The sequence below is a fragment of the Equus quagga genome, chromosome 22 (assembly GCF_021613505.1).
Source record: "Equus quagga isolate Etosha38 chromosome 22, UCLA_HA_Equagga_1.0, whole genome shotgun sequence".
Lineage (NCBI taxonomy): Eukaryota > Metazoa > Chordata > Mammalia > Perissodactyla > Equidae > Equus > Equus quagga.
Window position 1 is genome coordinate 17,467,019 of NC_060288.1, and position 13,676 is coordinate 17,480,694.

The 13,676-nt window shown below is 36.2% G+C and overlaps 1 protein-coding gene across 3 annotated transcripts in view; it reads left to right on the top strand.

The window, feature by feature from the left end:
• The window catches only part of TUSC3 (tumor suppressor candidate 3), a 213,981-nt gene that overhangs the window by 59,226 nt on the left and 141,079 nt on the right, over nucleotides 1-13,676 (top strand). For all 3 annotated transcript variants that reach the window (XM_046648817.1, XM_046648818.1, XM_046648819.1), the window contains exon 2: nucleotides 10,272-10,441. In XM_046648817.1, the coding sequence (XP_046504773.1) occupies nucleotides 10,272-10,441 (170 nt within the window). The remainder of the gene's footprint in view (nucleotides 1-10,271; nucleotides 10,442-13,676) is intronic.

Below are 13,676 nucleotides of genomic sequence, written 5' to 3' on the forward strand. Positions count from 1 at the left end.
ATGTGGAAATTTTGTACTCTTACATTTCTTCCCAAATTCTCTTCCTCATCTCTAAATATTTAATAAATTCCTTTGTCTAATTATGGAACCTAATGTAAGTGGTGTTAAATCTTGAGTGACATCACTTATCCAGGCTGGGATGTTTTTGAGAGAGAAAGGGGATGCTGTTAATGGACGTGCAGGTCAGGAAGTACTCTTTGGGGCTTCCTAGGCAAACCAGCATGGCCGGACTATTTATAACAACAATTTCTGGAGTTATTTATTCTTAGTTTTACATTTAAATGTATTGAATTTAATAAATTAAACACTGTATTCAACATTTAGTCTTTTACCATAGCTTTTTTATTTCCTGAGTTCTTTATTTTGATTCACTTCTTGGCTGGATTTTATCCATAGCTTCTCTTTTCCTGAGTTCCTTATCCATTGGTTGGATTTTATCCTCAAGTAGATCCCCCCCCACCCCCCAGGAGGGTCTATTTTGTACTGAATTCGTTAATTTTTACTTGCTTTGTTACTTTACATTTTTTGTTGTACTCTTAATAAACAATACATTTCAATATGATGTTCATATTATAGGGGTAAATGGAACAATCGCAGGGACATCTCATTTTATCCTGGGGGTGGGTGTGAGGTTAAAATATTGTCTCTAATATTACTCAAAGTTTTCTACATAAAGCCCCATGTAAGAAGTTTTTTTTGGAGATTTTGTTACCCAGAATCTTTGGGTCTCTGCCAGTAATGCAGATTTCAGTTAGCAGGAGTTTGTGATGATTTTAATGGTATACCTTTATACAAAATAGCCAAAGCAAATCTTTCATTCTGCTCAAAAAACTTGACTTGCCCCTGTCATTTGGAAGTAATTTGGTAGACCAAATCCTATTTAGGCTGATGAAAAGGTAGTGGAAGACTTTTTGTGTTTTGGGTTTTTTTGTTTTGTTTTGTTTTTTTCTTTTGCTTTGAGGAAGATTAGCCCTGAGCTAACTTCCGCCAATCCTCCTCTTTTTTTGTGCCGAGGAGGACCAGCACTGAGCTGACATCTGTGCCCATCTTGCTCTACTTTATATGTGGGACACCTACCACAGCATGGCTTGCCAAGCGGTGCCATGTCCACACCCAGGATCTGAACCGGCGAACCCTGGGCTGCGGAAGCGGAACATGCACACTTAACTGCTGAGCCACTGGGCAGGCCCCAGAATACTTTTAAATTACATTTAAAGCTCTGTTCTTGGCTTGTTTTCTGTTGGATTCTATTTTGTTTTTCTTGATTTTAATAATTTAACCATCACGGATATTACTGATTAGTTTGTGTGGCTCACAAATGAACTTGCTAAGAAAGTAATCTTTTAACTTTGCAAGTTATGAATAGCATTTTTGTTTTTCCACGTTCTTGTAGTAAAAGTTTTTTTCAGCTGTAGCATACTGCGTTGCTATTAACAGTGAAGAGTTATATGCAATGGCTTCTAAAGCTGTGCAGATTCTTTTGTTGTTTATAAAGGTCATTTATGTAGTTAACGTGGTTACTTTTGTATACTTTCCGATGTTTCCTTCTATTTTTCTAGTGTGCACAGATGAGAGAATTCAGAAATGATGAGTCAAAGGTATATATCTTAGAGTAATTTCAGGTACCTCTGACTATTGACTTGCTGGCTTTAAAACAGGGAAAAGGTGCTTGGGGCAAGAGATATAAAAACTTTGCTGCTTATGGGAATAAAAGTAGATAACCTAAAACTGATCACTTTACTCCTTATGGGAATAAAAGGAGATAACCTAGTGTAGTCTAGGACTAGGTTCAGAAATGAATACTCAAGAAAAATAAGTAGAAGTCTTGTTCTTTCTTGCCTTTTAATAGTGACTAATTTCTGTTTTATAAGTTTATAAATAGTGGTATATATTAGTATATACAATTTAAACTCCTAGAAATTTGCATATGACGTGTGTGTTTGTAAAATAGCAATCTATTTTAGTAATTTTAAAGTAAACTCAAATATGTTAAAACTACCAAAGCTCAATTGGAAATATCTTTGGTTCTCCCCATCTCTATATTGTTGTTGTAGAGGGAATTTAGAAATATTCCCTGAATTTTTAGTTAACAACTTCTAATTTAAGGACAGTAGAACTCCTACTTCAGCTACACATTGCTTCAGTATCTATTATGTCCTTTGGACTTTTCAAAACTCTAAGGTTGCAAAGGTGATAGGACATGATTCTTGCCCTTGAGCAACTGGGAGTGTAGTAGGGGAGGCAGCTGTACGGAGAGATCATGATGCAGTGTAGTAGGTGGTCTGAAAGTTTCTACAAAGGAGGGGTTGACAGTCCCTAGGGGGCTTTATGGAAGAATCCTTGCCTGTAGTTAGACTTGAGTTGGCTCCTTTTGGACAAGGATAAATTCAGTATGAAACGGCAGTGGAAGAGGGATGAGTGAGGTACTGTGCTACCCCTGGCAATGTAAAAAAGTACCATGTTTCTGAGATCGAATAAAGTAGTGGCTTCTCAACTTCGACTTCATGTTAGGCCTATGCAAGAAATTTATTAAGAAAAATACTGATTTTTAGGTGCCCCCAATCCGGATATGCAATATATGAGGTGGTATAGGTAGAGGATAAGGTAACAGCAGGAGATGAAACTAGTAAAATAGATTAGGGCCAGATAGTGATCTTGATCCAGTGTGCTGTCTAGATTTTATTCTGTCAACAGGCAGCCACTGAAGGTTTTTTGTTGTTGTTGAGGAAGATTTTCCCTGAGCTAACATCTATGCCAACCTTCCTTTACTTTGTATGTGGGTCACCCCCACAGCATGGCTGACCAGTGGTGTAGGTCCGCTGAACCCATGAACCTGGGCCACTGAAGCAGAGTGTGTGAACTTAACCACTAGGCCATGGGGCTGGCCCCTGAAGGTTTTTAAATAAGGCTGTTGTTTAGACTTTGTGATGTCTTCATCTTCTTTCTTCTTTTTGTTTAGTGTTCTCTCAACTTTTTGTATCTTTCCAGGAAGTTGGAGCTTTAAAGTCAATGTACTTTCCAAAGAGGTGTCTCTTATTAGCATGCTGTAATTTGTTAAATTTTTCTGCAAATGTTTATTGATGCATGCTATATGCTAGGTGCCATTTGAGGCATCTAGAATACAAGAGTGAACAAACAGACCATAGTCCCTGCCCTTAAATAGGTGGCAGGCACATAAAATCACTATGTCCAAAACTGAACTCAGTTTCTTACAGACTTGCTCTTCCACTTGAGTTTCCCTGTCTTAGTGAGACAATTATTCACCCACATGCTCAAAGTGGAAACTTGAGTGTCATCCTTGACTCCTTTATCTCACTTCTGTTTATGATCACCAAGTCCTCTTGATTAGGATGCCTACTTATCTCTCATATCTCTTCACGTCTTCTGCCTCTGTACTGCCTCCACTCTGTTTCGTGCTCTCATCATTTTAAGCTGACTTCTACTGCCTACACTTTTCCCTCCTCCAGTCTGTTCTCAACCTTGCAACTTGAGGGATCTTTCTAAAACAAAAGGCCTTAGCCATTAACGTTTTTTATTGAATATTTTATTTTTGACAAATATTATATATATATATTTAAGGTGTACAGTGTGATGTTTTGGTATATGTATATGTTGTGAAATGATTACCACAGTCAAACGAACTAACATTTCTATCACCTCCCATAGTTACCCTTTTGTTGTCTGTGGTGAGAATCTACTCTCTTAGCAAATTTCAAGTATATAATAGATGATTGTTATTATTATTCACTGTGGTCATCATGCTGTACACTATGTTTCTAGAACTTATTCATTTTGTACCTCAAAGTGTGTACCCTGTGATCAATATCTCCCCTTTCCCCCATCCCACAGCCTCTTGGTAACCACCATTCTACTCTCTGTTACTATGAATTGACTTTTTTTTTTCCTTTCTTTTTTTTAAGAGCCCCCACACGAGTGAGATCATGCAGTATTTGTCTTTCTGTGTCTGGCTGACTTCACTTAGCATAATATCCTCCAGGTTCATCAACGTTATTACAAATGGCAAGGTTTCCTCCTTTTTTAATGCTGAATAATATTCTATTGTGTGTGTGTATGTGTGTGTGTGTGTTTGTGTATCTCTCTCTCTATAGTTTTTCTTTACCCATTCATCTGATAAAGGACATTTAGGTTATTTCCATATCTTGGCTTAGCCATTAATTTTTTAAGGCTTTTATTCTTTGGCTTCCATTTTCCTTTGTAGCACAGTTCTCTTACAAGCGGCAAAAAGAATAAATCATTACACAGTTAGTATAAAGAACCTGTACCTTTGCTGACAGTGCTTTTTTCTTTCTTTTTTATTTTTTGGTGAGGAAGATTCACTCTGAGCTAACGGCAATTGCCAACCTTCCTCTTTTTTTGCTTGAGGACGATGTTGCTGAGTTAACATCTGTGCCAGTCCTCCTCTATTTTTTGTATGTGGATGCCTCCACAGCATGGCTGATGAGTGGAGTAGGTCTGCACCTGGTATCTGAATTCATGAATCCTGGCCACTGAAGTGGAGCACACAGAACTTTAACCGCTTGGCCACAGGGCCAGCCCCGACAATGCTATTTTCAAGTAACAAGTGCCCTTTTAGTTTTTTAAAAACATCATCATTTATCGTGTTAAATCATTGTTTGAGTCTATGAATAAGTTTTGACATTGCCTTTGTAAATAGCTTTAAATGTTTTATTTTAGTTATGTGCTATAGAAGCATAAGGAGTTTATATCTATTAAATTTCTACATAACATTATAATAAAAATAATTAGACACCCGAGAGAAGGGGCTGCAAGAATTTCTTTTCTTTAAAAGGGATCAGTACGCCATTAAAATTCAAGAAACATCCCTCTACAAAGTCGATGAGGGCAGAGACTGTATCATATTTACTCTTGTATTCTCAGGTCCTGATTCTGTGCCTGGCACGTAGTAGATCTGCAGTGAATATTTTTTGAATTAGAGAATGGTGACTCCTCATGTATAAATACGTTCACTTTTGGAACCGTGCTTCAGTTTCTTCAGGGCGTGCTTCAAGTGTCATCCTGAGGATTTCCCAAGTCTGTCAAAATCAGTTGCTCTAAGATTTTTGCCTGATTGTTTTCTTTTTTTTCTCGCTTTCAAGATCCTGATCACAATACTTTCAGAAAATTAAAGATAATTACTCACCTTGAAAGTGTGCCAGGATAAATTAGCACTAAGCTGTAATCTCTCCGACCTTGTAGCACAGAAGTGTTCATTCCAGTAGGCTGACCAATAGGTAAAACCTCTGCATGTTCAAAAATTTAAGGAAATAATGTATTTTTATATCATGTGCTTATATTTTTCTTTTGCTTTTCATTTTTAAATAATTTTAAACTTCTAGAAAATTTGTAGAAATTGTATAGAGTTCCCATATGCCTTTCTCTCACTTTCTCCTAAGATTAACAATATGTACAGTTATCAAGAATAAGAAGTTAACATTGGTTCAACATTATTAACTAACCTCTAGACTTTATTCAAATGTCATTAGTTGTTCCACTGATGTCACTTCCCCGTGCCAGGATCTGTTCCAGGGTTTCAGGTTTGATTTAGTTGTCATGTTTCCATAGGCTTCTCCAGGCTGTGACAGCTCCTCAGTCTTTCCTTGTCTTTCATGAACTTGACTCCACTGAAGAGTACTGGTCGGTTACTTTGTAGAAATAACTTAATTTGGGTTTGTGTAATGTTTTCTCATGGTTAGATTGAGGTTATGCATTTTTGCCAAGAATGCCACAGAAGTGATGTGCTCTTCTTAGTAGATCACCTCAAGGAGTACATGTTACTGGTATTGTTGACACCAGTTACTTAGATAAGGTCTGTCTGCTGGGTTTCTCTGCTATCATGGTACTATTTTTCTCTTGCAAATTAATAAACACCTTTGGAAAGATACCTTGAGACTGTGCAAATATTCTGTTTCTCCTCAAAAATTTCACCTACTCAGTTTAGGACTCCTTGGTGGGTCTTACTTACTGTGATGTTCTAATGGTGATTTTCTCTTTCCCTTCCTGCTTCTCCATTTATTGCTTGGAATTCTTCTGTGAGAAAAAACTGTCCCTTTCCCCTTATTTGTTTATACATTCAGGTATCTATTTATGTAAGTATGGACTCGTGGACATTTTTTTATTCAGAATTCAATATTATTGTCATTTCTATTGTTGCTTGAATTTTTCCAGCTTTGGTTTTTGGGAGCTTTTTTGGAGTGGTTCCTGCCCTTTGACATGTCCTTTTTTGAGAACTTCTTTACTTTCTGCTAGTACAAGATATTCTAGTTGCATGTTGTTTTTCTGTGTCTCAGCATTTTAATCAACTGTTTCCCCTGGGAATCCTGGTTCCTTTAATGGAGAATGGTATTTAGCAGGTAAGATCTAAGTGTTAGGTGTGCTCATTGTTATTGGCATGTCATTGGTCCTCAGCCCCCTCAGTGGACAAAGCTAGGAAATACATATACTAATCCATGTATACGTACAGGTCCATATTTATTTCTGTATTTATCTGTAATATGTAGATATACATATCTCTATTTTAAAGGCTACAAGTTAAGATGGATGCCTTTAACGCCTGTCCAATACCACAGGGTTTATTCTAGCCTTTCCCCTTTCCTTACTTGTCAGTTCTCTCCTGACAGTGATAAATCTGGATCTCATTATCTATAATATATTTACTTATTTGTTCAACTCTAGTGTACTTATAAAGTAACACAAGTGCTGCTCGTGTGAGAAATAAAATAATTAACAGCAGTACGGCATTTGTGTACAGTTCTTTTTCCTTTAGCTTTAAGAGTAGCTAATCAAATACTGTTTTCCAAAGTTATATTTACATTATTAAAAGCATTGAATCAGTGTAAAACACTAATGCTACCTGCAGTGTATCAGTGTATCAGAATGAGTTTCACCCCACCCTTACCAGATTTGTATTCAGTCTCACTCATAGTCTCTCTCTCTCTCCTAACTTAATAGCTGAAAATGGTGTTTCATTGTTTTAATTTGCACTGCTATTTTCTGGCAAAGTTGAACAGCTTTCCACATTCTGCATTCTAGTTCTCTTTCTCTTACTAGTTATCTCATGTCCTTTATCTTTGATCTACTCGTGAATATAATTTAGTTTGTTCTACAGGACAGATGAAAATATATGCCGTATAACTCTTTCCATACTAATCACAATTAAAACAGCATCAGGATAAGATTTTGTCACTTCTAAATTATCCTCTTTTTGCTTATAGGATGAACAAGGAGGAGGAGAGAGTGACAATAAGTAGGACAATCAGTGTTTTCAAAGTATATATTTTATTATATCTTGTGAATTATTTTTATTTAGGGAAGACTCAATTTACCACATGGCAAATCTCCATTCTTTAAAACTTGAAAAAATAATCCATTTTCTGGCACCATGATGAATAACAAATGATGATGCCCTCCTTTCTGTATTACCCTGGTTGATTTCCAGTCTGGAGGTTCTGTCTTTGCATAGAGGGGTCACAGTCCCTATAAATAAAATATTTATATGTTATGTGTCTTATTATTTTAACCTTTGTTCAAGGCCCAGAAGAATTTATAGGTACTAAGTTGACTCACTACTGAGTGTTATGATAAAAAGTGAAGGTTTTATAATAAATCATATGAAATATATAATAGTAAGGCAAACACTAGTAAATTATGCTTAACATGGAAAATACCCTCACTTTATTTCTCAAAATTAAAACTAAAAATAGTGAAAGTCCTTCTACTTTGTTTTCAGCTGTTTTGTGTGTATTGATGAGGCAGAGCAATACCTTCTAAATTGTTAACCTTTCAGTTTAATAAGATGATTTTGTTTCATATGGAAATATATTCATACTGTATTTACAGTCAAAATTAAAGCCGTACAGTTGCATATAATCAAATGTAAATAATGAGTTTTTTTTGAGGTTGGGATCAATTTCAGCTGATAACTTTTTGTTAAGGCAAAATTATGTTTTTTTTTTTAACTAACAATTACCCCAATAATCAGCTATAATTTTTCTTTTTCTTGGAGTTAGCCTGCCACTGTGTGCTTATCTGAATGTTCTCTGTCAAATTGCTCGTTCAGGCATTCTGCTCTTTGACCAGGTTGCTCTCCCTCCCTCCCCTCTCTCTCCCATTTCTTTCCGTGTGTCTTTTTTCTTCCTCAGGTAGTGCAGAGCGCTTCAACAAGTCTTACCCTAATTGGGGTAAGATGCCTGCCTCCCCTTCTCTCTTCTCTCTCCTTTTTTTTTTAGTTTTATTTAGTTATAATTGATATACAAAAAGTTAAACACATTTAACATATATCTTGATGAGTTTCACATATTGCATGTGTCTATGATACCATCACCATCATCAACCATAATCAAAGTACTAAACACATCTGTCACCTTCAGAAATCCCCTTGTGTTCTTTTGTGTGCGTATGTTTTACTATATGAACACTTAACATGGGCTCTTTCCTCGTAATCTATTTTAAAAGTGTACGATACTGAATTATTAACGATAGGTACTATGTGGTATAGCAAATCTCTAGAATTTACTCATCTCACATAACTGAGATTTTATACCCATTGAGTAATAATTCCCCATTTCCCCCTCCCTCTAGCCCCTGGCAACCACCATTCTGTTTTCTGCTTCTGTGAGTTTGGCTATTTTAGATACTTAATATAAGTGGAATCTTACAGTATTTGTCCTTCTGTTACTGGCCCATTTCATCTAGCATGTCTTCTGTGTTTATACGTATTGTTGCAAATGGCAGGATTTCTTTCTTTTTTAAGACTGAACAATATTCCATTGTGTGTGTATATCTATCTGTCTGTCTATCTGCACACCCATACCACATTTTCTTTATCCCTTCATCTGCCAGTGGATATTTGGGTTGTTTCCAGATCTTGGCTATTGTGACTAATGCTGCAATGAACATGGGAGTGTAGATATCTCTTTGAGATTCTGATTTCAGTTCTTTTGGATATATACTCAGAAGTGGGATTGCTGGATGACATGGTAATTCTATTTCTAAAATTTAGGGGAACCTCCCTACTGTTTTCCATGGTGGCTGCACCGTTCTGCATTCTCCCCTTCTTGCATACGCACCCAGTCTCTGTGAGTGATTCATGAGCAGCCGCACTCACTTTTTCACTTGAGAGGGAGGGGAAAGAGATTAGATTTCTCCCTAAGTTCTAGTGTGGAGCTTGCTTAAATGGCACAGTTCAGGCCTTTCTCCCCTGAATGCTGATGCTGGCTTGGTTTTCCAAGTACAGGGGTTTTTCCTGTAGGAATACAACCCCATGAAGTTTTTACTTCTTAGACTTTTCCAGGTAAGTTGATCTAAAGACTAAGAGCATTCTCTACAGGAGTTAGAGTGTTACTTCCTCCCACCTTCACCCCTCACCTCAGAACAGAGTATTACTAGCACCCCAGCTCCATTTGTATTGTTCCCCAGTCGCTCTGCCTCCCGTCTGTCCCTCTGCCTGCTGCAGATTAGCCACTCTTCCTGACTTTTAGCATTGTAGATTAATTTTTCCTGGGTTTGACCTTAATACAGATGGAATCATACAGCACTCTTTTGTATATGTTTCTTTTACTCAGCCTTGTATATGAGATTCCTCCATGTTGTTGCATGTTAAAACTTGGAGGGAAATTTGCAGTCTAGTTGAGGCTACTCATTCAGCGAGGATGGTGGTGGGACTACAGGGTTTTGTTCTGTGGTGTTTGGCTAGAGTAGAGCAGTTATTTGTCTTAGTAAGTTGACCCTTTCTTTGTCCTTTGGTTAGAGACTAGGGTTTTCTTGGGGCTTTTTTTGTCTGTAGCCATTGGAGTTCTTGGATTGCTGACTTCTCTAGCACCAGACTTGGTTAGCAAAGGCAGAAAGAAACGTAGGAAACTCACTGCCATGTCATTCTTCATTTCTGAGCTTTCTAGCCAGTCCTCCTCCTCTCCAGTTTCAGAACCTTCTCGTGCTTGTTTTTTATGTAATAACCAGAGTTTTTAGCTGTATTTAGTGGGAAGATTAGGTAAAAACATGTCTATTACATCTTTTTGGAAGTGGAAGTCTGTTTTACTTTTGATAGCTGTTTTATAAACCTTTGCAACCATTAGGAAAAATAAAATGAAATATTTTATGCATATATGTCAATTAACAATATATTCATCAAAACAAGAACTCTCAGCAGAAATTGATTTTGGGTAAAATACCATCTCACGTAATTCTGTTTATATAAAATACGAACTGAATGGCTTTAACCCTGTGTAAATTTAAATTCCTATGTTTAATTGCAGAATCTTTTAGCCGAAAAAGTAGAACAGCTGATGGAGTGGAGTTCCAGGCGCTCGATCTTCCGAATGAATGGTGATAAATTCCGAAAATTTATCAAGGCACCACCTCGAAACTACTCTATGATTGTTATGTTCACCGCTCTTCAGCCTCAGCGGCAGTGTTCTGTGTGCAGGTAATTTCTGTATTTAAAAGATTTTAAAAGCTATTATCCCATGCTTATATACTTATTTTATTACATTTCAGATGAATGTGTATAATAGAATTAAACAGTTGTTCATTGCTGTAGTCACCTATAACTTTGTGCATTTAAAAGCTCAAAATCATTGTAGTCTAGAAAATGAGTTTGATAGGCTAATGTTCTTTTATTGTGTAAAATACTTATTGACCAAGCCACATGTAATCATAAAACAGATTTGTTTCTTTATGTCCTGTATAAAGGTAAATATGTGATAGAATTTGGTTCAAATATTGCCTTGTAGTTCACCTAATTATATCTTATGGCCATGGAGTAACCCCCTTAAGCATATTCTATTTTGACGGTTTAATAGAGAGGACACGCTTTTACCTGAGGAAGTCTGTTTACTTTTCAATGTCTCCAGTGATTAGAAGTTTCTTCTGTGGTATGGAAGTAAACAATTTGAAATGAATGAAGTATTTTTCAATAGGAACATACCAAAAATTTTGGACAAGTACAAATATAATACATATGTGACAATGCTTTTTTTTAATTAAACTTTTTATTTTGAGATAATTGTAGGTTCACTTGCAATTGTAAGAAATAATACAGAGAGATCCTATATGCTTTTTACCCAGTGTCCCCAGTGGTAACATCTTGCAAAACTATAGTACACTCTCACAAGCAGGATATTGGAATTGGTGCAGTTAAGGTACAGAACAGTTCCATCCCCGTAAGAATTCCTCCTGTTGCCCTTTGTAGCCATACCCCCTCGTTCCACTTCCCACCTCCTAAATTTGTTCTCCATTTCTATAATTTCATCATTTCAAGAAGGTGATGTAAATCTAATCATACAGTGTATGATCTTTTGGGTTTTTTACTTGAAACCATAATTCCCTCAAAATCCGTTCAAGTAGTTGCATTTTTTAACAGTTTATTATTGAATAATATTCCATAGTGTGGATGTGTCACAGCCTAACCATCTATTAAAGGACATCTGAGTTATTTCTAGTTTTTGGCTATTACAAATATAACTACAATGAACATTCTTGTACAGATTTTTGTATGAACTTGTTTTCATTTCTCTGATGTAAATGCCAAAGAGTGGGATGGCTCGGTTGATTGGTAGTTGTGTGTTTAGCTTTATAAGAAACTGCTGAAATGTTTTCCAGGAGTGGCTATGTCATTTTGCATTCCCACCAGCAGTGTATGGGTGATGTAGTTTTTCCGTATCCTCACCTGCATTTGGTGGTGTCACTATTTTATTTTAGCTATTCTGCTAGGTATGTAGTGACATCTCATTGTGGTTTTATTTTGCATTTTGCTAATGGCTAATGGTGTTGAACATCTTTTCATGAGCCTATTTGTTATCTGTATATCTCCTCTTTGGTGAAATATCTGTTCATGTCTTTTGCCCATTTCTAATTGGATTTCTTTTAACTGAGTTTTGAGAGTCCTTTATATATTGTAGATATTAGTTCTTTGTCAGATATGTATTATTTAAATATTTTCTCCTGCTCTATGGTTTATCTTTTCATGCTCATAACAGAATCTTTTTCAGATTTCAATTTAATGAGTCCAATTTGTCAGTTTCTCCTTTTACAGCTCTTACTTTTGTTGTCAAATTGAACTCTTTGCTCAGTCCTGCATCCTGCAGTTTTTCTCTTACATGTTTTTTTTAAATTTTATAGTTTTACGTTTTGGTCTGATCTTTGGGAAAAAGCATTCAGTCTTCCTTCATTAAGTGATATTAATTGTAAGATTTTTGTAGATGTTCTTTGTCAAGTTGGGGAAGTTCTTCTTTACCAGTTTGATGAGAGTTTTTATCATGAATGGGTGTTGGACTTTGTCACCTTTTTTTGGCGTGAATTGATATGATTTTTCTTCTTTATGCTGTTGATATGGTGGCTTACATTGATTGATTTCAGAATGTTGAACCAGCTTTGCTTTTGGAACAAATTCCAACTGACTTTGGTATATTTTTCTTTTTATGTATTTCTGGATTCTATTTGCTAGTAAGTCATGCACCACATAATGACATTTCAGTCAACAACGGACCACATATATGACGGTGGTCCCATAAGATTAGTACCATGTAGCCGAGGTGTGTAGTAGGCTGTACCATCTAGGTTTGTGTAAGTGTAGTCTGTGATGTTCACACAATGATGAAATCGCCTAGCGACATATTTCTCAGAACATAGCCCCGTCGTTAAGTGATGCATGGCTGTATTTTGTTGAAGAATTTTGCATCTAAGTTCATGATAGATATTGATCTGTGGTTTTCATTATTTATGCTATCTTTTCCTAGTTTTGGTATCAGGATAATACTGACCTCATAAAATGAGTTGGTAAATGTTCCCTCCTCGTTTATTTTTTGGTAAAGATTGTGTAAAATTGCGCAATTTTGGAAGATTGTGTTAGTTCTTCTTTAAATGTTTGATAGAATTTTTCACTGAAACCATCTGGGTCTGGAGATTTTAAATTACCTATCTCATTTCCTCAGTGGTTAAGGACAATTCAGGTTGCTTAGCTCTTTTTGGCTCAACACTTTTTCTTTTCAAGAACAAACGCTTTTTGGGTGGTGGCTTCACATCCAGACTCTCCACATTGTATCTTTATCTATAGACTTTATTTAGATTGCTAAATCATTTTGAATTCAGGTGGAAACTGAAGTTATTAATAACAAGGGTCAAGGAAAAAGAACCCAGCTTCACTCAGACTAGTTTTCAGAAAGGGAATTTCAGTGTTCTGAAGTTTTCAGGAAGGATCTTATCATAACCTAATAATGAGTGTATGTTGGGGCATGGGTAGAGAAGATGATAAGGAAAAGTATTTTGAAAAACAGCACTTCAGGTATTTCTGAGTTCCCTTCCTATCAAATCTGAGGACCAGTACCCAAGTGAGCGTTAACACTGTTGTCAGAACTGGGCTGGCACATATGGATAGGGTGTATGTGCCTTAAGGGATGCTGTAAAACCCTATTCAGATAAAGATACCACCTTAATTGGCATTTTGGTGTAACAGTTCAGTTTCTCCTAAAAATGCAAAATGTCTTCTGGCATCCTGTAATGCCATATGTACTTCAGGGAAGTCATTTGTTTGCTCCTAAAAATCGAATATATTGTTTTCTTATATTCACCACCATTAAGAAGAAATATAATTGATCATCATTTTTTTTGTAATTATAATGTAGAAAGACTTTATTATTGAAGTATTTATTTCACAGTTGCAT